This window comes from Carassius auratus, chromosome 38, assembly GCF_003368295.1.
Source record: "Carassius auratus strain Wakin chromosome 38, ASM336829v1, whole genome shotgun sequence".
Classification (NCBI taxonomy): Eukaryota; Metazoa; Chordata; class Actinopteri; order Cypriniformes; family Cyprinidae; genus Carassius; species Carassius auratus.
The window spans coordinates 17,584,658-17,610,636 of record NC_039280.1 but is presented as its reverse complement, the minus strand read 5'-3'; the positions used below and the strand labels follow the sequence as shown (position 1 = coordinate 17,610,636).

The 25,979-nt window shown below is 35.7% G+C and overlaps 1 protein-coding gene across 1 annotated transcript; it reads right to left on the bottom strand.

Moving 5' to 3' along the window:
- Positions 1–643: 643 nt before the first annotated feature.
- On the bottom strand, positions 644–21,982 carry syndig1 (synapse differentiation inducing 1). Its single transcript, XM_026224538.1, has 4 exons — positions 21,639–21,982; positions 16,640–17,253; positions 11,279–11,416; positions 644–1,930 (listed from the first exon to the last, which is right to left on the bottom strand). The coding sequence occupies exons 2-4, from the start codon at positions 17,174–17,176 to the stop codon at positions 1,772–1,774; spliced, it is 834 nt and encodes a 277-aa protein (XP_026080323.1). The 5' UTR covers positions 17,177–17,253; positions 21,639–21,982; the 3' UTR covers positions 644–1,771.
- Between the last annotated feature and the right edge of the window lie 3,997 nt (positions 21,983–25,979).

The window sequence follows — 25,979 nt, the reverse complement described above, 5'->3', positions numbered from 1 at the left end:
CACACAAGCAAGGGTGCCATTTCTTTTACATTAGAATGTGATTCTGATTTAATACAATCATTCGACAAACAATAAGTTAATATTAAATTATCATTATACACTCAGTATTACATTACACACAATTGTCTTTCTTTTTTTTTGTTACCTCAATGAAAATAGTTTTGTATACATTTTTACATCTCAGAGAAATACTGCTGTGTTTTATTCCTGAATTAATCTATTTTTGAATGAATAATTTGAGTCAATGATTCAATGATCCATTCATAAAGACAGTCAGTTTCTTTGTTTCTAATTTTATCAACCATTTTGAACAAATCATTTGAATGAATGATTCAATGAATCACTCACTCATTAAGACAGGGACATAGAGGTTTTAGTGTCATATTTATTTATCCATAAGAGCCATAATCCGACCGATCAACACAAAAACACACCCTACAAAATATTGTTAAACAATCATTAAAATGATCCCCCCAAAAATCTAAACACCCCTACACTCTTAACAATGCTAGGTTGTTTCAAATCAACTTTGGGTCAAAGATGGACTAACCCAACAATTTGGTAAATTTTTTACAAACTATTTTTTATTTTAAATTTTGTAATAATTTTAACCCAAAAGTTGGGTTAGTCCATATGTGACCAAAAGTTGGGTTGAAACAACCCAGCATTTTTTAGAGTGTACATCGTATGTCTAAAGAATTGTAGTTTGTCAGGTAAATCATGAACTTATTGATGCAATTCAATCATTGTACTATTTTTTTCCGACATTTACTTCTTGTCTGAGGCTTTTGTATTACATTTTAAGTTTATATATTAAGTTGGTGCAATGCAAAAATTTTTTTACTACTGCCTAATGGTGTATGCACATCAAAATGCAAAGCAAAATTTGTATCGCATTACTCAATCTAGTGAAGTCGCGGGATGTTTTTGAATTACTAAAAACATAAAAACAATAAATAAATTTTCTGATGCCAAGTGTCAATAAGCTTTTTAGTTGATTGCCTTTCATGACAATGCTTCATGCTAATTTTACGCTTTGAGTTGAAATTTTACAACTTGCAGAAGACACGATTGAGGCGAATATCACGCTTTCACGACAACGGCATTGCACAGTTTGCATCATTCGCGTCAGCCAGCACAAATTTGCATATATATGCCTGTTTGCATTGACTTTATATGTAATTTACATGTGCGAATAATTCATTTTGCTTTTGGTGTGCACTCACCATAAGTTGTAACTTAGTGGACCTTTGCGTCAAAATTAGGCTAAGCTGTAACTTGCGCACAGCTGGTGCAACCGGTCCCTGATTTCATCCAATGGGAACTGACTGTATTGATGACAAATATGGAAAGTTGTGGAGTGGCAGAGCAAATAAATACATTTTGATGAATTCAGCATGATTAAGAACATGCATTAAGAAAATAAATCAGGTTCATTTTGATTTCATATTGACTTTAATCTACCAAAAAAACGTGTGTGTGTAGCATTAGATTTGCACTTGCACAAACACTGAGCGCAAAAAAAATAAAAGAAAGAAAGAAAAAAATACTGGTGGTGGCACGTTCACATGAAAATGCAGAAAAGTGACCAAGACATTTTACACAAATGATGATCTTCCCAACAAAATGGCAACGTGACTTTTAAAAGTGCAGGAGTGGAACACATTGCTGGTGAGTCCCGTATCGTGACCATCGGGTGTTTCCCAAAGAAGCTGATCCCAAAGTGAACCAGGCTTTATCCGACTGTGAGAGTGATTTGGGCATGGAAAGGCTACAAGTGATTGTTTTTGGAGAGGTATGCAATAAGGGCCACGGCCACACCCACATAGATGCCCGTCCCAATGGTGATGGACAGTACGGCGAGGAAGAGCGCCCGTCTGGAGCTGGAGCTGGCATGGTGAAAGTCTCCTTTAGTCACCGCTTTGTTAGTCTGCATGAAAGTGGGAGAACAAAGACAGAAATAGCACATGTTGACATGTTTTGAAAAGGTCTGGAGTGTGAACGAGCTATGATCGTATAAGAGAGCTGCAGAGAGAAAGAAAACAGAGAAATTATTAATTGGCCGCTCTCCAGCAGCTGACTGACAGATCTGGTAAAGTGCATAAATAATAAGTGCTGCATGACTCAGAGATCTCCTGCGGGGACCCGCAGCCTTTGAAGTCCAGGAAATGTTGCCAAGATTAAGGACAGATATTTCTGATGAATTCATTTACATCTCAACACCCCACTGCCTCAATGTTTTCTTTCCCCGCTCGCTTACAGATGCTCCTTCCTGACCGCTATGAGATATTTTGCCATCTATTATCTTGATTTATTACATAATGGTGATAATTGCTTGGGGAGAAAAGCTGAACTGTCTGTCTGTAGGCTTGTGTCTTTCATCTTTGCCAACATCCATCAGACAGGTCGGCCCACAATAACCTGATGATACTAATCGGGTCATATTGAAATTGCCCTCACATTTAGCAGCCGATCACAATTCAGCTACTTCTGACCAACTGCATCACGAGGTAGGAACAAAACAAAATTATTCTAGTCATGCCCAACCTAGATTTCTCTCAAAAGTGCATTTCTCATCGCCTGGATGATGTCAGACTGGTGTGCATCAGACTAACAATACTGAGAGCGTGTAAAAACAGTTGGTAGGTTTGATTAACTTCCATGAATCAGTTCAAACTGTTCAAACATAATTAACTCAAGAGACAGATTCTAGCATCTGGAAGATCCACTAGTTTCCTGTGAAAGTGGTCATTGAAAGGGCAGCTGTAAAATGTATGCGATCTGCCTACTTCCGGGTCTCTTAAGATCACTGCAAGATGTCAGCACTCCCCACAGCATGCAACATGCTGCAGACAGGCATGGGAGTATGTTAATGCCATGGAAATAACACAATGGTCAAAGAAAGAAATTAGAATATGGGGTTAATTGGTGAGAAACTGCACTTTTCTGTTTTTTAAACAGTATTTTTTGTATGTTGCTTGTCAATGACAGCAGACTTTCACTTAAGCTTTGCTGCAACCAAACATCAAACATTAAGGTGATTTAATTTTGTGAGTGGATAATTTTTTTGTGTGTGTATGTGTGTGTGTGTGTGTGTGTGTGTGTGTGTGTGTGTGTGTGTGCTTACTAATTTAATCATTTTTAGATTTGTAATACATTTAAGCCTCTTAAGCGATATCATTGACTTGATTGCAAATGTTTGCACAAATACTATTTAAACTGAACTGAGCTGAATAATGACTATGAATTCAATGATGAACTGGCTTTACTGTCATTTTGCATTATTGATGCACTGTTTTCCTAATGAATGTTGTTCAGTTGCTTTGACACAATCTGTTTTGTTTAAAGCACTATATAAATAAAGGTGACTTGACTTGACTATTACAGACTTTTACATTAAGTTAAAAATGTCTTGAATTTAGTACAAACACATATTTTCACTTCACAAAACTGATTACTTGTGGATTATTGTGATGTTTTTATCTTCTTTTTAGATTTTCAATCTGATGGAACCCATTTACTGCAGAGCATCCATTGGTGAACCAATGATGTAATGCAAGGTTTATACAAATATTTTCCAAAAAAGAAACACATTTATCTAAATCTTGGATTGTCTGATGGCGAGTAATTTATTATTATTATTATTTTATTTATTTATTTATTTTTTGGGGGGGGGGTTGAACTATTTAAAGTTTAGAGAAGAATTTGTGACTCAATTTCATTTACAGCTAGAGAACAACAGAGCCTTGTGATGCATTAATCATAGGTTGTTATGTCATGTTCAGCAGAGCTGAGCACATTTTATTCCTGCTTTTACTCATCCAGAATTCACTAAATCTATCACTGAAGACCTCATCTAATAAAACTGTCACTGACATTATCATGATGCATTGTTGGAAAAGCAAACAGTCCACTGGTGAGATTTGAGCCCTCATTGGTACACATGAGAGTCTTGTGCGGATGCGGATGCTTCCCTTGGGCTTGCCATACAAACCAAGCTAACATGATTTTTGTAATGCTTGCTGTCAGGGCATAAATTTTAGCTTTGCAGTCCAAGAAGCAAAGCAGTATGTTGTTATTTTCACATCAGTTATTCATTTGTCTTCCTGGCATATATCTTGAATGTTCTTAGGCCTCTGGAAATGTCAAACCGTTCACCAGCACAGCCACTTTAACTCCATACCTTTCAGACTATCCAATGTTTTCGACACTTTCAACTATCTGTCTGTCTCTATCTGTCTGTCTGTCTGCCTGTCTGTCTGTCTATCTATCTGTATATCTCTGTCTGTCTGTCTGTCTATCTCTGTCTGTCTGTCTGTTTATCTCTGTCTGTCTGTCTATATCTGTCTGTGTCTGTCTATCTGTATGTCTGTATATCTCTGTCTGATTGTCTGTTTGTCTGTCTGTGTCTGTCTATCTGTCTGTCTGTCTTTCTCTATCTGTCTGTGTCTGTCTATCTGTATGTCTGTATATCTCTGTCTGATTGTCTGTTTGTCTGTATGTGTCTGTCTATCTGTCTGTCTGTCTTTCTCTATCTGTCTCTATCTGTCTGTCTATCTGTCTTTATCTGTTTGTCTCTGTCTGTCTGTCTTTATCTGTCTATCTGTCTGTCTGTCTGTCTCTATCTGTCTGTCTGTCTTTATCTGTTTGTCTCTGTCTGTCTGTCTGTCTGTCTGTTTGTCTCTATCTGTCTCTATCTGTCTGTCTGTCTGTCTGTCTGTCTTTGTCCGTCTGTCTCTGTCTGTCTGTCTGTCTGTCTCTATCTGTCTATCTGTCTGTCTGTCTGTCTGTCTGTCTTTGTCCGTCTGCCTCTGTCTGTCTGTCTCTGTCTGTCTGTCTGTCTGTCTCTGTCTGTCTGTCTGTCTGTCTGTCTGTCTGTCTTTCTGTCTCTATCTGTTTGTCTCTGTCTGTCTGTCTGTCTGTCTCTATCTGTCTATCTGTCTGTCTGTTTGTCTCTGTCTGTCTGTCTGTCTGTCTGTCTCTATCTGTCTATCTGTCTGTCTGTCTTTCTGTCTCTATCTGTTTGTCTCTGTCTGTCTGTCTGTCTGTCTCTATCTGTTTGTCTCTGTCTGTCTGTCTGTCTGTCTGTCTCTATCTGTTTGTCTCTGTCTGTCTGTCTGTCTGTCTGTCTCTATCTGTTTGTCTCTGTCTGTCTGTCTGTCTGTCTCTATCTGTTTGTCTCTGTCTGTCTGTCTGTCTGCCTGTCTATCTATCTGTCTGTCTGTCTGTCTCTATCTGTTTGTCTCTGTCTGTCTGTCTGTCTATCTATGTCTGTCTGTCTTTATCTGTTTGTCTCTGTCTGTCTCTATCTGTCTGTCTGTCTGTCTGTCTTTCTGTCTCTATCTGTTTGTCTCTGTCTGTCTGTCTGCCTGTCTATCTATATGTCTGTCTGTCTCTATCTGTTTGTCTCTGTCTGTCTGTCTGTCTATCTATGTCTGTCTGTCTTTATCTGTTTGTCTCTGTCTGTCTCTATCTGTCTGTCTGTCTGTCTGTCTGTCTGTCTTTCTGTCTCTATCTGTTTGTCTCTGTCTGTCGGTCTGTCTGTCTCTATCTGTCTGTCTGTCAAGTCAAGTCAAGTCAAGTCACCTTTATTTATATAGCGCTTTAAACAAAATACATTGCGTCAAAGCAAATGAACAACATTCATTAGGAAAACAGTGTGTCAATAATGCAAAATGAAAAAGGCAGTTCATATTTAAATTCAGTGATGTCATCTCTGTTTTATTATTTGCAATCAAGTCAACGATATTGCTGTAGATGAAGTGAAATCTGTATGTCTCTCTGTCTGTCTGTCTGTATGTATATCTCTGTCTGTCTGTGTCTCTATCTATCTATCTATCTATCTATCTATCTATCTATCTATCTATCTATCTGTCTGTCTGTCTGTCTGTATATCTGTATATCTCTGTCTGACTGCCTGTCTGTCTCTGTTTGTCTCTGTCTGTCTGTCTATCTGTCTGTCTGTCTATCATCTATCTATTTGTCTGTCTGTCTAACCGTCTGTCTCTATTTTTAATGTATCCTTTGTTGAAAATTAGTCATGCAGTAGTATTTGAACTTTGATTTGCAAAGTAGTTCATGTCTTCTTCTGCCCCTGCTGTTAATGTGCACAGTCAGTGTGCAAACATGATTAGTAGCCTATTGTTCCATACAGGTGAAGGACTGTACTTAGTAGCCTAATTAATGCTTCACTTTAGACATGCATAATTAATTACAATCAAATCAAAGTAAAAAGTAACAACAGAGTAATGACACAGAAGATAAGAAAAAATAAAATTTAAAAGAAACTAAACAAGGCACGTCAATCACTCACTTTGTCGTATTAGTGATTGCACCAGATTTTACTGTGCAGAATATATTTCCTGCAATATTAATATCTGACATTCCTGCATAATCATCAACTACAGCACAAACGCATATTGAAGTGAGCTTATGTGAATCTCTGCGGCGATCCGTGCAAAGAGCACCCACGGTGTTGCTGACGAAATGAAATCCGCATCCACCCATTGTTCAAAAAAGGTATCTTATTCAAAGCTTATGTTCTACAAGACCCACACTTGCACTCTCGCCAAACCATTACATAAGGAGCTTATTGTGTTTGTGTTAGAACACGCTCTAAATGCAATGAATCAGATTATGCACACAGGCTTAGCAAAAACAGATATCACACGAACAGCATTCACTGACCTGCCCAGATTAATAATTATTCATGCTTTGAGATCTAATAAGGACAATTCATGTGAAATTATAATTTGATTGTAATATATCTGATGAGATACTGTTTTCTGTACTGCTATGCATGAGTGGCACTGGTAAATATGCAAACTTATAAGGATAGTGATCAAATGTCTTGTATCTACTAACTATTATAAATTACAGTAATATATTAAATATTACATTTTAATCACATTTTCCCCCTTTTAAACCATAATCTTTTTATATAATACTACTTGTTATTGTTAAGAATGTTCTGCAAAAATAAAATCTTTTAGGAAACACTGTGATGAGATTCATCACAACAAAACCCATTACAGTTTTATCGCAATCTAAAATTCAGAATTGATTACTCGCTTTGGTGAAAAGCATGGAAATATGCATGGATGCAATCACTGGGAAACTGAAACTGAAAACATAAAAATGCATCCCTCAATACACAGATGTAATTAGTAGCCAGTCAAACAAAACCACAAACTCACATGAAACAATTTTAAATTGAGCATTGTTTGAGTGCAGGATCTTTGAGTGGAGATGAATGTTTAAGGGCCTGATGTTCTGAGCAGAACAGGAACCATCCGCACAACTGGAATATTACTTAGAGAATTATCAAATAAAATCTAGATATATTTTAAAGAATGTTGCAACTCAGACCAGCAGTATTGTGATTTACTTTAAGATTTATGTTTTCAGCTAGACATATACAACTTTAATTTGAAAGAAATTAACTGCAGAATATTTTATTTTAACTACTATATAAATTCACAAAAATGTTCAGTTAAAACTACACTACCCATGATCCTGAAGAAAAAACAATAATAAAAACAATACTATTGCAGAAAGAGTGGCAGAATGCAGTAGTCTGGGGTTTTCTTCCACTCAGAACCACATACAACATGGGAAATTGTGCCATGCAAATTGTATTCAGCACTGAATTTTGTATTAGTATTTGCACAGTTTGTGTAATTCCCTTGGTGGATTGAAAAATAAAACATTGCAGACAGTAAACGAACGTTAAAACCATGCTATAAGACTTGTAGTTAAGTCAAATGCTTTATATCTCTGATTAAGTTTCTATGCAATTGCATTAGCTGACAGCAATAACCTTTTAAAAATGATGCCAGTGAAACAGAATAGAAGAAAAAGAGCTGTTCAAAGAGGCTGCTTTGGCCCCCCTCAAGGCACATCACGCCTGCTTCATTCTCACAGAACGTCCCACCAGCAGATGACTTTCATATCGGCCATCCATTAGCTTCTCGCTGAACCCAGCAGGAAGATGAAAAGCCCTGGAGAAACGCTATGTATGATGTATAATACATGACCATTCTAACAGTTTTGGACTGAGCCTGACACAACTCTGAATTCAAAGCATCTATGTTTCATTTTAATTGCTAAAAAGTGCAAATTACGCACATTCTATCTGTATCCAAGATCTGTATCCAAATTTAATGCAATAATCAAATTACTAAATTTTTTTCAGTGCACTCTGTATATAGTCTACAAGATGTATCTAGCATCTTTTAGAAGAAATGCATTAATGCATTCAGATATTTAAAGTTAAATCAGCTGCTTGTGTGACATTTTTACTTGATAAAACATTCTGCAATAATGTAAATCTGTTGAGGTTTGTAGAAGGATTGCAGTGAATTGATTTTGGTGTAGGCTTAGATTTTAAGAACCGGGCTGAGAAAGGATTTCTATATTTCTTTTTCTTTCTTTTTTTTCAGGCAGAGAATTAGAGAGCTGTGGGTGTTGAGTCGTGATGTACCGCTTGAAAGAGAAAGATGGAGAGAAACCGAGCAAGAAGCACCAAAAATGAGGGCCATAAACTGCTTTTAAAGCCAGTGTCAAAAGTGAAAAGTTTAAGCCCACGATGAATCACACAAAACCCATCAAGCACATGTCCAGGACATATTTCAGCCCAAAATCAAAAGAGATTACGATTTATAAAAAGGAGGCCTGTTTTGGAGCCATTTAGATATTTAAAGACTACAGTAAATTACTGTAAATTATTTCATAACTGATTAGGTAATATGCATTGTTTATATTATGCAAAAAAATTGGTTTCATTTTTATTTGGAGGTGGAGGTGAATGGAAGATGTACAAAAGATCAACACCATCATATCTTGTTTTGCATTTATGCTTTGAAATAAGAGAGGGAAAGAGTGAAAATGCTGCAATTACCACTTCTCTGTACAGTTCCCGTCTGAGGCGAATGACCTATCTCTCTCTCAGCACTCTTTCTGTAAGCAATCTCTCTCCTCTCAAGAGCATTGCGGTAAGCTATAAATACAGTTGACACTGCAGCATACTATAGTCACCTTTATGAAACAAACCCGGCAATGCTTCGTCTTTTGCCCTGCAGCATACATCAGACTATAATGACGTATAATGACCGCCTTTTTCCTGACAGTGTGCGCTGAGTTGTGGAAATCTACTATTTAGCTAGGCATCCTTCCACAGTTTTAGTTTGTACTCTGGATTACCAAACATAATAGGGAACAAGCATGGTTAAAATATCAATAAAACTCGAATCTGATAATAACAATCGTAATGGTAACACTTTCAGAGGTGTCAAGTAACGAAGTACAAATACTGTAGGTAGTTCGGTAGCAAGACATTTTATAAATTGGCGTTTGCGATTGATAACGCGATTGACGATGTTGTGATAAGTAGGCTATACCAACTTTGTAACTCGTTACCCCCCGAACAATGGACATAGCAGACGTATGTGACGAATACAGGAAGGTATCAATCAAGTAGGGATCAGGATTATGAGTTATTTTTTATTTTTTTGATTAATCACTTGCATTAATCATTCATTTTGACAGCATTATAACATTTATTGTAAATAGACAACCTTACAAGGGTAATTGTTACTAAGCCGGCACCAGTGTTCTTGTCCATTGCCCTCACTGATTCCTGCAGCTAAGCCTGGATGTACATTTACATTCCATTAAAGGTTATTGATGACATGCCTCTGAAGTTTGACTTTTTGCACCAATAAAATACTTATAGGCAACTGTAAGTAATGTATTTGCATTGTACTAAAATGCGTTTATTTTCAATGGGCATTTACGCGGCAGAAACAGGTAGCCTAGTGCATCCCACATTTTTCAACATGAACATTTTAATATAACATTATAGTCATTATGGCCTTAAGAAAAATGTGTTTTTTGAAGAGGTGAAGTTGTGCACAAAAGCTTTTGTTCTTAACAGCATGTTTTTCCTTATATTACCTTTACTTTTATACTTTAAGTAGTTTTTTAAACCAGTACTTTTACACTTTTACTTGAGTAAAAAGCTTGAGTTGATACTTCAACTTCTACAAGTCTTTTTAAACCCTAGTATCTATACTTCTACCTGAGTAATGAATGTGAATACTTTTGACTCCAGTGAACACTTTACTTAAAGCCTTTGTGTGTAATGTATTATAAAAGTTGTTGTAATGCATGACTTATGCCTTACATTTATAACACTTATTTCATTGTTACACTATGCTTTTCAATTTCAATGAATGTATTCATTGTTTCTGCATGAATAATAAAAATAATAATACTAAATAAAAAGAAAATATTAATAATATGCCTCAGTTTGGAGAATAGATGGATGATAGATCATATAAAGATCAACTTATTATGGTAACACTACTTAAAGGTTGTTGCACCAAATATATTTCAATAAAAAGTAAAGTACAATGGATGCATTTCTGTGAACTTCTCACAGGAATGTACAAAAAATCAATTCTACCTGTCACTAACAATATCTCCAAAAAATAATGTAAAACCCTTTGTTAAACAACTCATGGCCTCTTCTGGCTTACTGCTTCATTATAAAACAGATTGTTCAGACAATGTTGTAAAGTAGCCATTATACTGTACACACACCTGTGACCACGCATCAGTTCTGATATGTTGCTAGGCAACTGTAAACAGCCTACACACTCAAAAATAAGAGTGTTTCACTGGCATCGATGGTTCCATAAAAACATTAAACATCCCCAGAACATTCCGTTCCACAAAAAGATTCTTTATCCACCTTATTCCTAAACACTAAAGTAGGTCTGTGGAAAGACTTCCTGTTGATTAGCCGCTATAGAGAAATAATGAGAAGAATAACAACATGCAGTAAACGGTAAAACTGTTTGCATGACAAACCTGTGTGTTCATAATTCAAATAGCACACTAAAATACTATGGTAAGACAGACCAATTTGCAATATCAAGCAGCAAAAGGAGTGGTTTTGTTCTGCTAAAAAAAGCTGAGACTGGAAGCAAGACCCATTAAATTAACAAATAGCCATTTTTACGTGAAAAACAAGGTGGATAGTGGAAAAGGCTTCTTTAGATTTTTACAATGTTCTTCACACTAAAAAAATAATTATTCTAAGAACTGTTCACTGAAAGGTTCTTTGGGGAATCAGAAATGGTTCTTCTGTGGCATCACTGTGAAAACCTACTTTTAGAACCTTTATATAAAATCATGTGCAAATTATTAGTATTAATAAATGAAACTACTTCTTGAACATTGGCATTTACGTCGGTCGTGATAGAGATCTTCTCACCTCATGAGACAGGCAGAAAGCTGCGATGCCCAAGGGCCAGAAACAGCAGATCATGGAGAACACACTGAGGCCCAGGTGGTCCCTCGGAGGCATCAGGAGGAAATTGTCTTCGCTCTCTGAGTCACTTGAGTACTCACTCTGCAGAAAACACACAAAACACTGAATGAATCAGATGACAGAGCAGCTTTTCATCCAACTCTCTCCATTTCACATCTCTCTGCTTCTTTTCAGGGAAAAGGAAGACCAAGAAAGTGGAGTAATAATGGTAACAAGCTTGTAGGAGGCCTGAGACAGGCAAGTGGAGGGTTTTTATAGGGTTAAAATGGATTTTACTTATTGCTTAATGTATCTGGTCTTTTTGTACTGTTCGACAGTATATGGTTCCACAAAAAATATATATTAGAATGAAATTAATTTTATTTTAATAGAATACAGTATTTCTTAACTGCTATTTTCTACTTATTTTCTTACTAAGGAATTGCGTAAGATGTGGCAAGTGTTTTTGCTAGTTTCAGCCTGACGCAGTTCTAATTTTCCAGTCCTGTGTCGTGTTGTTTAAATAGCCAATGCATTTGCACCCATTTGTGCACCAATGGGCGTGCTGGTCCCAAAAAAGTTGGCATGTTGCTGTTTTGAGGAACTAAAAAGTTTCTTCTGGTCTAAAGTCTGACAAAATATTTTTTCTTTGTTATTTAAATAGAACGTTAATAATATGCGCCTGGTGCACAACACGTGTACACTTTGCTTATTACACACACAGGGATGCGCAGCAGCACAGAAACATAAAAAATAAGAATTCGCAAATCTGCAATGGCACGAGCGCAACTGGCTTTTAAAGGGGATGGGCGATGAGACTCTGATTGGTTTATTGCGCATTATGCCAAAAAAAACACCCATTACTCATTAAGAGAATAAAAGTGCGCTTTAGACCATGCACTTAGATCATTAAAATAAAGCCCAAAATCTAAGAAGAATTTGAATTCCTGAAAATAATTATCATAATAATGTAAATCATAGTTTTTACCTGAAAACGACAGTAAATTAGTTCTTACAATTAAATTCCATATATTGCTATGTTAAACCATCTACAATTATCACTTATATGCGACTTACATCAGATTTTTAATGTAGCATTTTACTGTATTTTTCAGTAAAAATTCTAAACTTTTTTTTACTGTAATGCTACTGTTGTCTTAATCAAAATACGTGCCTCTAAATCCATTTCTTCAGCGACGTTATTATGTACCTTACTGCATGTTTCGCAGCAGTTTTAAAGTGAAACGTCCATTGAATGGCGCTAAAACACTCTGGATTAATTTTGTTATGCTGAAATACAGGCAGGTATTGCTGTTTTTGTATTACGTTGCTTCAGGTGCGTTTTCCAAGGAGTGTTAAAAGTTAATGCTGTATGTTTCCTACACCAAACCCAACCCTAAACCTGTCAGATAGTGTTAACAAATGCAAAAGTGCTGTAAAAAGGCTTTTGTTGATACAGCCATGCTATTTTTGCTATTTGAGCTGTTTTGTTGAACAATAGTTTCACGGGATTCATACCAAAGCTCTTCATCACTTAAGTGCAATGCCATATCGCGTGAGCTACAGAGCAAACCTGCTGGATTAGAAAACTCATGCATATGAAGTTGGATATGTGACGCTAACCTTCAGATGCATCAGTTTTCAAATCGCGCGGCATGTTAAAATTGTTTTGTGATTTGTGAAAAAGTAATTATGTGAAAATTTGTCTTTATTAATTGAAACTGTAGATCTGCATTATACAGAGCCCAGCCCAGCAATAAATTGTCCTCACGATTTACTAATTTGTTCCCTCGATGTACTATAACATGCACACAATTACTAATTCGTTCCCTCAATTTGCTAATTTTCCCTCGATCTACTAAATCGAGCGCACAATTTATGAACTCCTTCTCTCGATTTATAAAATGTGTGCACTATTTAGTAAATCGAGGGAAAGAAATAGTAAATTGTGCACACAATTTATAAATCGAGGGAAGGAATTAGTAAATCGTGCACACTATTTTATTCCTGCATGCCATGTGCGGGGCTCCGTAGCATTATGTATGCAACCATTCAAAAATGTTTTCTTTGCACATCATACAAAGCAAAATTAAACATATTAAATATTTTATATTACAGTAATAGGGAAAATTGCAAAAATGTATATATAAAATACAATTTAAAAAAACTATTAAAGTTTGGAGCGAAAATTTAGCTGGGAATGTTCTTGTAAGATTCAATCTGACACATACAATGTTTGTGAAACACAAGACATGTCCTGTAGTGCTTAATTCGAGGCAGCATGGAGAAATTAAATGACAAATGGATGTTAATATTCTTTTGATTGTATCATGTGGGTACACCATATTTTTAATCATGCAAAAGCGATGAATGTAGATTGAACAGTCTGATTGCCAAGTTCCAGATTGATCTCATCCACAAACCTCAGCTCACATCTTGCAAGATCTCATTTACTCAGATTGGCTTTTGCTGTGAAGCAGCAAGTTGCTCTGATAAACTGGCACATCGTTTTCCAAACAGCGTGTCATATGATGCAATGTGTGCGAGGATGTAACGGTGCAACAGACTGAGAAGTGTGTCTGCATAATAGAAATGTCAAGTGTTCCATTAATTTGATTCCAGAAAGATCTTCAAAAAGGCCAGAGCCTCTAAATGCTGCGTTTATGAAAGGAGGCACGATAGAGTTCTCTCTGCAGGTAAGAAAGCAGCGGATGCAAATTCACTTCTCACGGAAAATATAAATAAATGAAGCACTTGTGAAAGCAATAAGGGGAAGTGTTACATGAGTCATCGGAGCGGCTGCACATGCTGTCCCGTGCTGTATGATGTGATGTTTTTTCAGGCCAGTGCAATCAGATTTTCATTCCCCATGTTTAATAGACTGATTAATCTCTCCATAAATTACATTTTTGATTAGCCGTTGATGCTGTATTATGAAATACCCAAAAGAGATATGAGAGTGCCTGCAGAGGGTTACGCAGTGTATTGAGCTGTAATTGAACTATCACAACATGCTGCAAGCGACCACATGCAGCGACAGTTTTCCTAAAATTTATATTCCAAGAGAATTACAAAAGAATCTGCACTGAGTCAAATTTTCCATTAAAATGAAAAGGTATACGCCATGATACAATCATAACCACTTTACAGTTCACACCTAAAATTACTTTTCCCCCTCATGTTTTTCTAAACCTATCTTGTTTGTGACAGTATGAAAATAAATAAATAAGGTAATTGTAAAAAAGTAAATATGGTAATAATTCTGGCATTTTTTTTTTCTTACAATTTGAAGACAAACTCTCAAAATTGCACAAATTCGCAATTCTGAATTTCAGACTTTATTCAGAATTTATTTTTAACCCTGACTTTTTTTTAATTAACTCTTGAAATTCTGTTTTCACAATGCACTGGATAGCTGGCCAATCAGAGCACACCTGGCTTTTCAGAACAATGAGTTTTGTAAAATGACGCGTTTTAGAAAGGCGGGGAATTCAGGAGAAACAATAATGTACATTATGTGGAAAATGAGGTGTTTTTTTAACCTTAAACACATTTAATTAAACTAAGTACACAAAATAATGTTCTTTTTTTTAGCAACGTCATATGACCCAAATTCAAAATAGAATTATTACAGATACAGATTAAGAGATCATATTTTAATGCTATGGTCAATAACTGATAAATGGCTTTTATTAATATAAAAATATTTTAAAAATGTAAAGAATAAAATAAAAAAACAATAATAAACAATAAAATCCTGCTTATGGAACACATACTGTATGACCAGCAGCGGCCCTGATGTTATATATATATATATATATATATATATATATATATATATATGTATATATCACCACATTTTCATTTTTAAGCTTCTGACTGTATAATCATATAAGCCTTTTTGGGGTCATGTATTTTAATCAAAGTGAAACAGCACATCTGCAGTTTGTCTGTGCTCTCCGTTGCTCTCGCGCAGGACTCTGTGAAGCTGCACATCGGACTCAGAACAGAACAGGTGGTGCAAACAGGCGGGCAGCAGCAGGAAACTGGCCTCTCTTTACACTCTCTACACAGCCTTCTGATCACCCACTCTCTCTCCCAGTCATCCGGCAAGAGCTCCAGACACGTGCTCGCTCAGATCAGCAGCACCATATGACAGGGTGCTGTTAAAGTAGAGCTCACACCATCCTTATAACACTGGATAACAGTATGGTTTACATAGAATCACCTCTAAAGAAAACATTTGGGAGGTGCATAAATTATTCGAAAAGACCAAGCTGGCTCTGCACTAAAAGCCTGGTCTACTGTATGTATAAGGGTGCGCATGCTGAAAAAGTGACATATTTGATTACGTGATCGCAGCACTTCCTGTAATGCACATTGGTCCCCTCACAGGTTTGTGAGGTCGTGCATACTTTAAAGTCAGTGCATCAATCCTGAGATTGAGATTTTTCAGTTCATAGTAAATGCTGTAACACACTATCTTATTTCTGTATCTGCTCTGAGTCTGGGTTGTTTTAGCATGCATCTGGGAACAGAACCATGCACCAACCATCTACCTAAACGTGCAATGAGAAGTTCTTTAAACACAATGTTGTCCACAAAAGAGAAGCTTTAAGGACTTGCTTCTACATTTTAAACCAGAATGAAAGCTTGTTTTAATGTCTGCAAGTAAATAAATTAAGACAAACTAAATTTAAAACAAATAAATTCAGATGAATTAGCATTATAAGTGTAACATATTTTTTTTAATACTTAAATTGACAGTGACATATTACAATCATAATATTACAATAGTAATATATCTTTTTTGTATTTAAAATAATTATATATTTTTCTTAAATACGTGATTTTTTTATTTTACAGTGAAATATTACAATAGTTTTGCAATATTTTTAAATGTACTTAAAATAATAATTCTTGCATTTGTATTTTTCTTAAATGCTTGATTTTACAATAATATCTTTTAATAGTAATATTATTTTGCTAAAAGAAAATTGTGTACATCATTGTTTTCCTTGATTTTTAAAAAATATTACTGTGAAATCCCACCATAGTAATATTTTTTATTTTGTTTAATAATTGTATTTAGTCAGAAAAATAATCTTAATAAAATAGCAATAATAATAACGATTATAATCACATTTTCATATAATCACAAATGCTGATTTTTTAACCATTTTAAACTGCAATCACAATTTCATCAGAACAATCCCCCGCCAAATCATGCAGCCCTACCACTGACTTTAACCTTATGCACAAAACGTCTTATGTGCTCTTTTGTGCATCTGGATGAACTTTGAGTATTAATCTGCAATCTCTCACCTCGAGTTCCTGAAAGTCGTCGTCGTCGTCATCTACATCATAGGAGAGCGTCTGGATCTTGGCGTCCTCCATTGAGAGCTCCAGCAGTTTGCCGTCGGTGAACAGACCGTCTTTAGTGACAGCGGAGCCGGACGAGGCGGGGGTCATCTCCTCAATGAAGGTGGTCTCGCAGCAGTCCCCCCCATCTCCCCAAGCTCTCAACACGCTCTCGGGGTACAGAAGGAGGTTGGGTCTGTAGTAAGGGTCTATAGCCTGGGGCAGGGCGCTGGGGTTGAGCAACTGTGGGGGTCCTCGACCATCCGGTGTCCCATTCATGTCCTTGGACACCACATGGCCCTGGTACTGAGGGGCAGAATAGACCGACACCAGTCCTTCCTTAGTCTCCACCATTAGGCTGTGGGTATTGATCAGACCATTACGTTTGCAACATTCATGTCCCAAGTCTGCACTCCCCACTAATGGGCTCTTCCCTTGAGTAAGAGCATCTTTCTCATCTGCCGCTCCTGTTTCATGTCGTGTTCGGACCCCTTTCTCCATGCTGGTCTGTCGGTGTGGAGGAAGCCTTGCCTCACGTATGGCTTTGTGGAGGCATGAGGTTCAAGTATCCCTCTTTCCTGCAAAAAACACATCAGTCTGGTTATAAAATGATAATACTATGATGGGAGAATTCGATGCCACACACATCAACAAGTGTCTTGAGTATAATAGAAAGAGTGGAAGAATTATGTTGGTGAATGGCTGTGTATAACAAAAGAGCTTGTCATATTTTAACCAAAAATCAGCTGAAAGAATGTGTAAAATTATATTTTGCTCAGATGTGTACTCATTCATTCTGCACCTTAAAAAAAAGGAAAAAAAAGAAATGCATTACTGTCATATATATATATATATATATATATATATATATATATATATATATTAAATAGTAAAAAATAAATAATAATTATAATTATTATTATTATTATTATTTAATATTTTTTGTGAGGAAACTGCATGGGTTTCATGAGTTGATGAAAAGATAATAATTAATTACAATCGATATATAATTAAAATAAATATATAACTGGTGTGGCACGATAAATTGACACATTTTGGGGTGATTAGCAAATTAATGGCTGTGGTTAAGTTTTAACACCGAAAAAAATAAAAAAACAGTAACATCTAGTCAAAAATTAATTAATGAATACATTAATTTATACTACCAAAACTAATTTTCATGGGTTAAATAAGATTGAAACATCTTTTGAAAGTAACAAAAAGAGAAGAATTTATTGCATAAATACTGTAAATTGTAGTGTAAACTTATTATTATAATATTTAATATTATGTTAGAATAATTATTAATAAAGCTTCATTTTTATTTTACAATACATCTGTAACTTACAACAGTGATATATTTCAGTCATCTTTTTTTTAAATAAAATTAAAACAATCATAACAATAGTTGATTATTATTATTGTTGTTGTTGTTATTGTGATTATTATTATTTATTTATTTTCTGAAAGCCACTATAGGCTACATATTGTGGACTGAGACATTATCACTTTTAAAATAGGTTTAAATCTACTCATATCTAATAAAATCTAATAAAGACTCAAAAGTTGTTGTTTCCCGACCGTGTGACTGTTGCTTGCTCTTATTTAATGCATGTCTAGGCCATTGATCTCAGCACCACCGCATTATCCAAAACCCTTCGCCCGGGTATACACAAACTTTCTTTTGTGCTAGGTTCAGCAGTGTGCCGAATCGAAGCTGTGCCCGATGCTGGGGGCACCTAATGGGTGCACAGCATCCTATAATCTGATTTAGAGTCACTGCCCCGAGCACCATCCATCACACCGTCAGCAGTGTCCTGTGAACAGGAACGTGATCGCAGCAGTTTTCTTCAAAATCACAGAGCCACAGGAAAATACCGATTCATCCCAGCTTTATCCAATCTGATGTCTGTGAATATGAGTGAATCAGATATCACAATTTAAATCAGCCCTTTAAGGCTAAAGGCATCTGTGAAAAGGATTGAACACCCTAAAGAGAGCTGGATGTCCTCCAAGGAAACATATATCAGTTTAACAGGGCTGGTGTGAAAACATCAATACCACATTAAAGACTCCATGAACATAAGATTGAACACTAGCATGAGACCTATACATCAGCCAGCTCATTAAATTCAATGATATTTAGTTGTTTTCAGATTATCGGCACAGGGTTAGCTCTAATTAGCCTAACTGAGGTGTTTATCTCCACACTTGTCTGATGCAGATTCTACTGACAACTTTGTCAATAGATTTATGTCTAAATGTAAATGTAAATGACAAATCTGTAAATGTTGCATAAATGTTTCTTTTCAATTCATTTGTTTTACGTAATTGTAGCCTATACTATGCTTAATAAATGCATTGGCCATAAAAAAAAAAAAAAAACTAATTTTGTTTACAATAGCTGTATCAAAGGCATAAACCAAACTTATTATTATCCTCTATATGTAGGTAAGTGACTTTTTTTCTTCAGGCAAGCCTGTATGTTTAGTCTGTATCAAATATAAATTATAATTGTGTTGTAATGTGTGTGTTTTTAGTGACTGAAAGACACCAGTTAGTCATTTTTAATAATCTTGTTAAGCTTTAAAAATATATGAATTGTAATAACTATAGACCACGGCAATTTCTTATGATGCCCATAAAAATAAATCTTGGAGTAAATGGTTGAATTGACTTAACTTAAACAACTTGCATACATTTTTAAATGTTTGACCAATTAAAACATTTTAGCAGCATGTACTGTAAACTAGTTCAGTAAAGGTCACTTGATCACTTTGAAGACAGAAATTGACTGAACATATCATTTCTGTGGAACTAGTTACTAAATAAAAAATAGTTGAAGCTGATTATTATAATATATATCTATACACTGAACAAAATTATAAACGCAACACTTTTGTTTTTGACCCCATTTTTTATGAGCTGAACTCAAAGAAATAAGACTTTTTCTATGTACACAAAAGGCCTATTTCTCTCAATTATTGTCGACAAATCTGTCTAAATCTGTGTTAGTGAGCACTTCTCCTTTGCCGAGATAATCCATCCAAAAACAAAAGTGTTGCATTTATAATTTTGAAAATGACAAGACATACAGCAAAGTGTTTACCCATACTCAGAATTCGTGCTCTGCATTTAACCCATCCAAAGTGCACACACACAGCAGTGAACACACACACACTGACAAAGGAGTATACTTTAAAGGCTAGCGCACTCAACTCTTGGCGAAATGGAGCTTTGTGCTTGTGTATCCTACCTCTCTCATTCAGCACAAATCTAAATATTCCATAATATTTCCATATTTGTGATGCATCAGAATGTAAATTATAGGCTTTGTACCAACTGAACTGTCAAGTTAGCAATGCTGAAACTGATGTGTTTCTGTGTGTGTGTGTGTGTGTGTGCTCACTTCAACTGTTTCCTTATACCAGGAGAATCAAATTAAAACACTCAGTAATTTATTGTCTTATTAATAATGCATCATTGTAAAAGGTTAAAAACAAAACATTGTGCTTTTGTAAAATAAATAAAACAAATAGAATGCCACTTTCTGCCATTTGAGTTTCCATTCTGTGAACAAATTAAGCCTGTCACAAAAACTCAAAAAAATAAAAAATAAATGTGTTCCTGTAGCTCAAGTCGTAGAGCATTGCATTAGCAAATGCAAGGTTGTGGGGTTCGAATCCCAGGGAACACATGATGGGAGAAAATTGTTAGCCTGAATGCAGTGTAAGTCGCTTTGGATAAAAGCGTCTACTAAATGCATTCATTTAATTTTAATTTTAATTTAATATATAGGCTACATTACGTGTTGCAGTTTTTCTGTTTGTTTATCTGTTAAATAAATCAAACATATTTCAATGATTTATTCCTTGTATGTATATATGTACTGCATATTTTTTTAAATGTTGTACTACTCGGTTCAAAATAAATAAAAGAAAACTAGCACATTAGATTTGTTGTTTTTTCCCGTTGAACCGAAATCGTATCAAAGCTCAACCCAGAAGATAAGTTACCAGTTCTGGAAACAACTCTGTCGATTCTGTTGCTTCTAGATCCAGGTATCGGAATCAATACAAAAATCAGCCCCAACGTTTTCACCTGGGAAATGTAAAATCTGAAATGGGTCTCAAGTCCAGTCATCAACGCTTTAAGTGGAAGCGAAGGAAAGCTCTGCGACTCCATTCAACCCTGTACGCTGATCCAGACCCGGCATTTAATCTGTGCATTGCATGGTGACAATTAAAGCAAAGAAGAAATGTATGCAAATGCTTGCCAAATTACAATACACAATATTAATTAATTGTTCAGGGAACCTGTATAAAAACTTTCACTGTGTGCCATAACATCACATGGCAATAGGCCGTGATTATTCAGTACACAGCATTATCCCCACTCCTTCTTTTTCAAAACATCTGATTTTTCATTAGCCTACATTCAATTTTTTTTTTATTTTTTTTATTTTTTTTTACCCACAGCAGTTTTATGTAATCTGAACTCTTATTTTCTCTCAAACAATCAATTAAAGGTAATTTCAAAAAACTGAAATAGCCTATAGCATTTCACAAACCAAAACATCTGAAGGGTTTTGCACTGCTAGTCTTTTCTGGGGGGAAAAAAAGCTCACAAAAACACGTCAAATCTGTCTGATGCACAGAACCTTGTAAATATGTCACAGAAGAACAAAACATACTCAATGCAAGATGAATTATTTAAAGAGTATATGATCCTCCACCATTACAGTCATCAGTCAATCAACCTGCGCATCAAGTGAGCTCTGCTCTATCTCTATGTCCTATGCGTATAATGCACCAGTGCAACTGTGCAAGAAGGATAAACAGAGACAAACAGACCACGAGAAAGGTTTCTGTTGCCAGGCTTCAGAAAGGCTGTGAAGCACTGATGTCATCTTGGTGCAATCATTCTTTTGCTGTACAAGTTCGTGATCAGACTGGTAACTTACCTTCCGAGGTGAGCTGGTGGAGCAGTCAGTAAATGTGAACAACGAGTAATCTCAATGACTGGTGAAACGTTCGAGTCATGTATCCGTCTACAACTGTATTTGTGGAGCACAGAAATAAATAAAAAGTGCGAGTGTCCAGTTTTTGTCCCTGTTTCGAAGAGTCATCTATCAAGAGTGAGGGAAAAAATCACCAGCAAAAACGTTTCATGCGGACACGATGTCGATTATACTGCATTTTGCCAGCCGTTTTAATACGACTGCGGTAAGAGTAGTTATTAGGCGAACAGACGCGTCGAGACTGTTGATGTCGAAGCACTATAATGCACTGCTTTCTCCTCTTCTGCGGTCTTTATATTGATGCGCTCGGGTCCCCCTGGGTCCTAAAGATCGCACGGGACAGGCCCGTCTGTCTTCATGATTTATATGGATTTATTGCTTGTGCTTAATTAACATTTTTACTAAGTAACAATACATCGACAGCGCGTGCCAGTTTCCCGCTTTGGCTATGTATGAATGAAACGTGTGTTGTTGACCAATCAGAAGCCAGGAACTTTGGTTTATAAACTAAACAAATTCCATCACACATTGAGATCAAATTATGACATGTGCATAGACAAACAAATTAATAATAATAATAATAATAATAACAAATCGTATTATTAGGCTAAATGAAATATAGTTGGAGGAGAAATTAAGATTAAGATATGAAATTAGATATTTATCTTCCTTCCAAAATTAGTCCTGTTCTTAAAAAGAAAAATAACAGTTGAAATTGTTGAATGCTGTCTAAATCAATATTGTTTATTTGGCACGTGTTTGACATTAAATCTTAATGTCAAACACTTGCATGTTATTTATTGTTTTAAGATTCGTGTTTTAGAGAGTAAGAAACAATTTGCATTAAGGCAAGATTTTAGCTGGTGTCAGCCAATTCCACCACTAATCATTCACTCAGAAACTGTATGGCTTTATGACTTAAAACAAATAATAGGTTGCAATATAAATAAGAGTATATAATAAATATGTAATATATAAAAAAACTGACATTAAGTCAGCTACTTAGCTATTTGGGAAAGTCATGGCCTAGTGGTTGGAGTTTGACTCCTAACCCTAGGATTGTGGGTTTGAGTCTCGGGCCGGCAATACCATGACTTATGTGCCCTTGAGCAAGGTACTGAACCCCCAACTGCTCCCTGGGCACTGCAGCATAAATGGCTGCCCACTGCTCTGGGTGTGTGTTCACAGTGTGTGTGTGTGTGTGTGTGTGTGCACTTTGGATGGGTTGAATGCAGAGCATAATATCTGAGTATGGGTCACCATGCTTGGCTGAATAATGTCACGACACTTATTTGAATTAGAAAACTTGAAAGGTAGCTGCAATATTTATTCTAATCTTTAGCACATTGTAAAATTGCAATACTAATATGTATGTCTTAATTCCTTCATTTCAAACATGCACTTATCTGGATTTCGCATATCTGATTCTGATTACCCGTTTTCTTACAAGCAAATCTGATTCCTATTCATTAATAGGCCACATTTTTTTTTCTTTTTTAAGCAAGAGACAAGAAAGAATGAAAATATGAGTACACGTACAAGATGTTTATTTCGCACTATTGCAGCCCAAATCATTATCATCATTCATAACCATAATCAAATCCCAAGTAAGAGCAATAGTAGGCTATATAATCACACCTGCCTTACCAAACACAACTACTAATAATAAGGGGAAATGCTGAAGAGATGATTCTGCATAAAGTTGGTGGTTTGAAGAATTTAGACCCTCTGTAGAAATTAATTTAGCAAATAACACTGATGCTTTCAACTGTGCAGAAGCGATTTTAGCAGAGAGCAGGATAAGGTGTTGTTATTGCAAACTTTATTCAGAATCTCAATTGCAACACTGCCATCCAGTGTTTAAAAAGTGGAAGTCCGACTGTAGATGAATGTATATGCAATATTAAAGGTGAATCACATAAAACGGGTACAGTTTTTGAGCATTAAGATTTTTGGTGACATTATTTATTAGCTAATATCTATCTATCTATCTATCTATCTATCTATCTATCTATCTATCTATCTATCTATCTATATATACACACACAGGTGCTGGTCATATAATTGGAATATTATCAAAAAGTTGATTTATTTCATTTCATTTCCATTCAAAAAGTGAAACTTGTATATTATATTTATTCATTACACACAGACTGCTATATTTCAAATGTTTATTTCTTTTAATTTTGATGATTATAACTGACAAATAAGGAAAATCCCAAATTCAGTATCTCACAAAATTAAAATATAACTTAAGACCAATACAAAGAGAGGTTTTTTAGAAATCTTGGCAAACTAAAAAGTATAAAAATGAAAAGTAAGAGCATTTACAACACTCCATACTTAGTTGCTCCTTTTGCCTGAATTACTTCAGCAATGCAGTGTGGCACAGAGTCGATCAGTCTGTGGCACTGCTCAGGTGTTATGAGAGCCCAGGTTGCTCTGATTGTGTCCTTCAGCTCTTCTGCATTCTTGGGTCTGGCATTTCGCATCTTCCTCTTCACAATACCTTAAGGTTAAGGTCAGGTGAGTTTGCTGGCCAAGAACAGGGATACCATGGTCCTTAAACCAGGTACTGGAAGCTTTGGCACTGTGTGCTGGGGCCAAGTCCTTTTGGAAAATAAAATCTGCATCTCCATAAAGTTGGTCAGCAGGAGGAAGCATAAAGTGCTCTAAAACTTCCTGGTATACGGCTGTGTTGACCTTGGACCTCAGAAAACACAGTGGATTAACACCAGCAGATGACATGTCACCCCAAACCATCACTGACTGTGGAAACTTTACACTGGACCTCAAGAAACGTGGATTGTGTGCCTCTCCTCTCTTCCTCCAGACTCTGGGACCCTGATTTCCAAAGGAAATGGTAAATTTACTTTAATCAGAGAACATAACTTTGGATCACTCAGCAGCACTCCAGTCCTTTTTGTTTTTAGGCTAGGCGAGACGCTTCTGACGCTGTTGTTCAAGAGTGGCTTGACACAAGGAATGCAACAGTTGAAACCCATGTCTTGCATACGTCTGTGTGTAGTGATTCTTGAAGCACTGACTCCAGCTGCAGTCCACTCTTTGTGAATCTCCCCCACATTTTTGAACGGGTTTTGTTCCACAATCCTCTCCAGGGTGCGGTTATCCCTATTGCCTGTACACTTTTTTCTACCACATCTTTTTCCTTCCCTTCACCTCTCTATTAATGTGCTTGGACACAGAGCTCTGTGAACAGCCAGCCTCTTTTGCAATTACCTTTTGTGTCTTGCCCTCCTTGTACAAGCTGTCAATGGTCTTCTTTTGGACAACTGTCAAGTCAGTCTTCCCCATGATTGTGTAGCTTACAGAACTAGACTGAGAGACCATTTAAAGGCCTTTGCAGGTGTTTTGAGTTAATTAACTGATTGGAGTGTGGCACCAGGTGTCTTCAGTATTAAACCTTTTCACAATATTTTAATTTTCTGAGATACTGAATTTGGGATTTTCTTTAGTTGTCAGTTATAAACATCAAAATTAAAAGAAATAAACGTTTGAAATATATCAATCTGTGTATAATGAATAAATATAAAATACAAGTTTCACTTTTTGAATGGAATTAGTGAAATAAATCAACCTTTTGATGTTTTTCAAATTACCATCAACACCTGTATGTATATATATATATATATATATATATATATATATATATATATATATATATATATATATATATATATATATATACGTGCAGAAGTAGACTCTTTGTGAAGACTCTTCACAAAACAGGAACAGAATAAAATGTTTATAAATGTGATGTCAAAATCAAAAAATAGTAAAGCAATTAAAATGGTTATATGGTCCTTCTTTACCATTTTCAGATAAAAACAAAAAACATTTAATGGTGCTTACCTGGAAAGTACATTTTTTTGTAGTATAAAATATATAAAGTGTGTCCTCTGACATATATAGCAATTGTAAGTCACTTTGGATAAAGGCGTCAGCTAAATGAATAAATGTAAATGTACAGTAAATGTATAGTGTAAAATATATATAATTTATATTTGTCTGTTAACTGATGCTTATGTACCCTCTCTCCTTTTTTCTCTTTTTCCTTGTTCCTTCTTGTTGATGCATGTGAAAGGTTCTTTGTTATACAGTTGGAGATAACGTTCTACATGATATTTGTTAAAAAATATGAGCAAATTCTGCATCAATTGAGTAAAACAACAAGAACATGTTTACAATTGTGTGCATAGATTCAGTCAATAGAGAAAGTGACAGAAAGCAAAGTCAAAAAAATCTGCACACCAAATGAAAGTA